General features: G+C 40.7%; 1 protein-coding gene across 1 annotated transcript; it reads left to right on the top strand.

The window, feature by feature from the left end:
* The first annotated feature begins 730 nt into the window (after positions 1-730).
* Positions 731-1,410, top strand: LOC109432449 (adult cuticle protein 1-like). The gene is made up of 2 exons (XM_019708782.3): positions 731-868; positions 931-1,410. The coding sequence occupies exons 1-2, from the start codon at positions 863-865 to the stop codon at positions 1,294-1,296; spliced, it is 372 nt and encodes a 123-aa protein (XP_019564327.2). The 5' UTR covers positions 731-862; the 3' UTR covers positions 1,297-1,410.
* The last annotated feature ends 857 nt before the right edge of the window (positions 1,411-2,267 follow it).

Here is a 2,267-nt window from a genome sequence, read left to right as displayed (position 1 = left end):
AGAGAATTTTCTTCGTTTAAATTCATTTCAAGTAATAACTTGCAAAATTTTATTAGAAAAACGAATGTTCAAATTTTCGATTTTTTCTAGATATATGGGACAATATGGGGCACGGTGAATGGAGACCATTGATTTTTAGGGTACCCATTTACCGTGCCTTTTCGTTTCAATTAAAAAGTACGAGTAATCGTACTTTCTTGTAAAACTTACTTCGGTAATGCAAAATACATACCTGATATGTGAATTTAATTGCTTCTTGGTGGAATAAAAACGTTACCACATTTAGTTTATCGCTTAAATCATCTTAGCGCAGTTTTCGTTTTTTCACTATGAATGCTGTGAACGAGCAGAAAGCCGCTTCATGTAAACACACTTTAGTGTCAAAATGATACTTTTAAGTGTTTCTAATGAGCGTTTTGACATGGTAACAATACATTAGTGTTGTATTGGTGAAATTGAAGGGAAATTGTCATATCATTCAATCATAATATGGAAATAATGAAAAAAATATTCGAAGGCACACGGTGAATGGAGCCCCCACGGTGAATGGCGCCTTGACGGTACGTACGATCAATCTTGATCTCTTTTTGTTGTATTTAGCTCTCCCCATCATAGTTCGCTTGCTCAATATTGACTGGAGTAAATGTATCAATTAAATAACAGTTTATGGTCCGGTAAACGCGTATCGCGTGGATGGTTACTAAAGGTATAATAAGTTCTTGATCCAGAACTTTTTTTTTGCAAATGGAATCCCATTCTAAAGAAGGGACTATATAAGCCAAGAATGTTCTGTTTCTGAATCATACCACATCAGTTCTCAGCAGCTTCAGGATCTTCCTAGACAGAATCAAAGCCAACAATCATGAAGGTGAGTTGGTTGTTATCAATTGATAGTCGAAATCATTATCATAATCATACCAATTCTCACAGTGCATCGCAGCTGTAGTCATGATGGCCCTGGCCTTCGCCGCCGCTGAAGCATCCTGGGCTCCGTTGGCTTATTCCGCTTATCACGCCAGCCCACTAGCCTATGCCGTTCCACATGCCTCCTACGTTCAGCAGAACTGGGGAGCACCCGTAGCGTACTCCGCCGCCTATGCTCCAGCCCTGAGCTATGCTTACCAATCTTCCGTTGTCCCAACCGCCTATGCTTATCAACCAGCTGTGGCCGTCGTCGCCCAGAAGGAAGCTCGCTATCTGGCTGCCAACCGTGGAGCCGTCCATGATGCTCCTCTGCCAGGACATACCGTTTCCCAGCAATCGCTGAACCTGGAACCGGCTGCGGGAACTCTGTAAAATCTGAGCAGCGACAGATTTGGGCGAATGTGAAAAGTTTGTGATAGTTGATGTGGGATCGAACGAAATGTAAATAAATGAAAATCATGAATCGATGCTTATTTTTTATTTGTTACACGAACACTTCGTCATGCACGGCAGAGCTTATTTAATTGATTTCACTATTCGCCATAAGCGCCAACTTATGACGTTCTTCTTCTTCTCTATGGCACTACGTTCCCACTGGAACTTGGCCTGCCTCTCTTCAACTTAGTGTTCTTTTGAGCACTTCCACAGTTATTAATTGAATGGCTTTCTTTGCCTGCCATTGCAAGATTTTGTACATTGTGAGACAAGGACACCCGGGTAGAGGTAAAATACTGACGATCAAAACATGATAGCTTGATATAAGAGATAAAAGATCTGAAAATAATATCTGAAAAATGTTACTGGAACATCTGAAAAATATCAAAATTTATGTTTCAAGATCACACGAATAGCTCGCTGCTATTGGTTAGATCTTACAAAATCTAAATATGATTTGATGATGATGTGCCAGGAGTAAATTTTTGATTTTAATTTTTAGATCTTTTATCTCTTATGTCAATCAAACCAATATCACTTTTTGATCTCCATATTAAAATATGCTATTATTGAACTCTTTTCCTCTACTCGGGCAATGATACACTATGCCCAGGGAGTCGAGAAAATTATCCCGATTGGAACGGGAATCGAACCCACAATCTCCTGATTGGCGATCCATAGCCTTAACCATTGGAGACCCCTGGACTGGACTTGTGTTGTGACGTAGTTCACGTGAAAACTAGTTAGTTGAGCTGAAAAAAGTTGAATATGTTTGTGGGCTTCATGGCCATGCAGCTAGAGGCGTCAGCCATCTAGACGTTTCGTAAGCCTCGGAGCGTGGGTTCGATTCCCGCTCCAGCCGGTGAAAACTTTTTTTCAAAGGGAAAATTCTCCACTGGGCCACTGGA

The sequence above is a fragment of the Aedes albopictus genome, chromosome 2 (genome assembly GCF_035046485.1).
Source record: "Aedes albopictus strain Foshan chromosome 2, AalbF5, whole genome shotgun sequence".
In the NCBI taxonomy this organism is placed as follows: Eukaryota; Metazoa; Arthropoda; class Insecta; order Diptera; family Culicidae; genus Aedes; species Aedes albopictus.
This window is presented reverse-complemented; position numbering and strand designations above follow the sequence as displayed.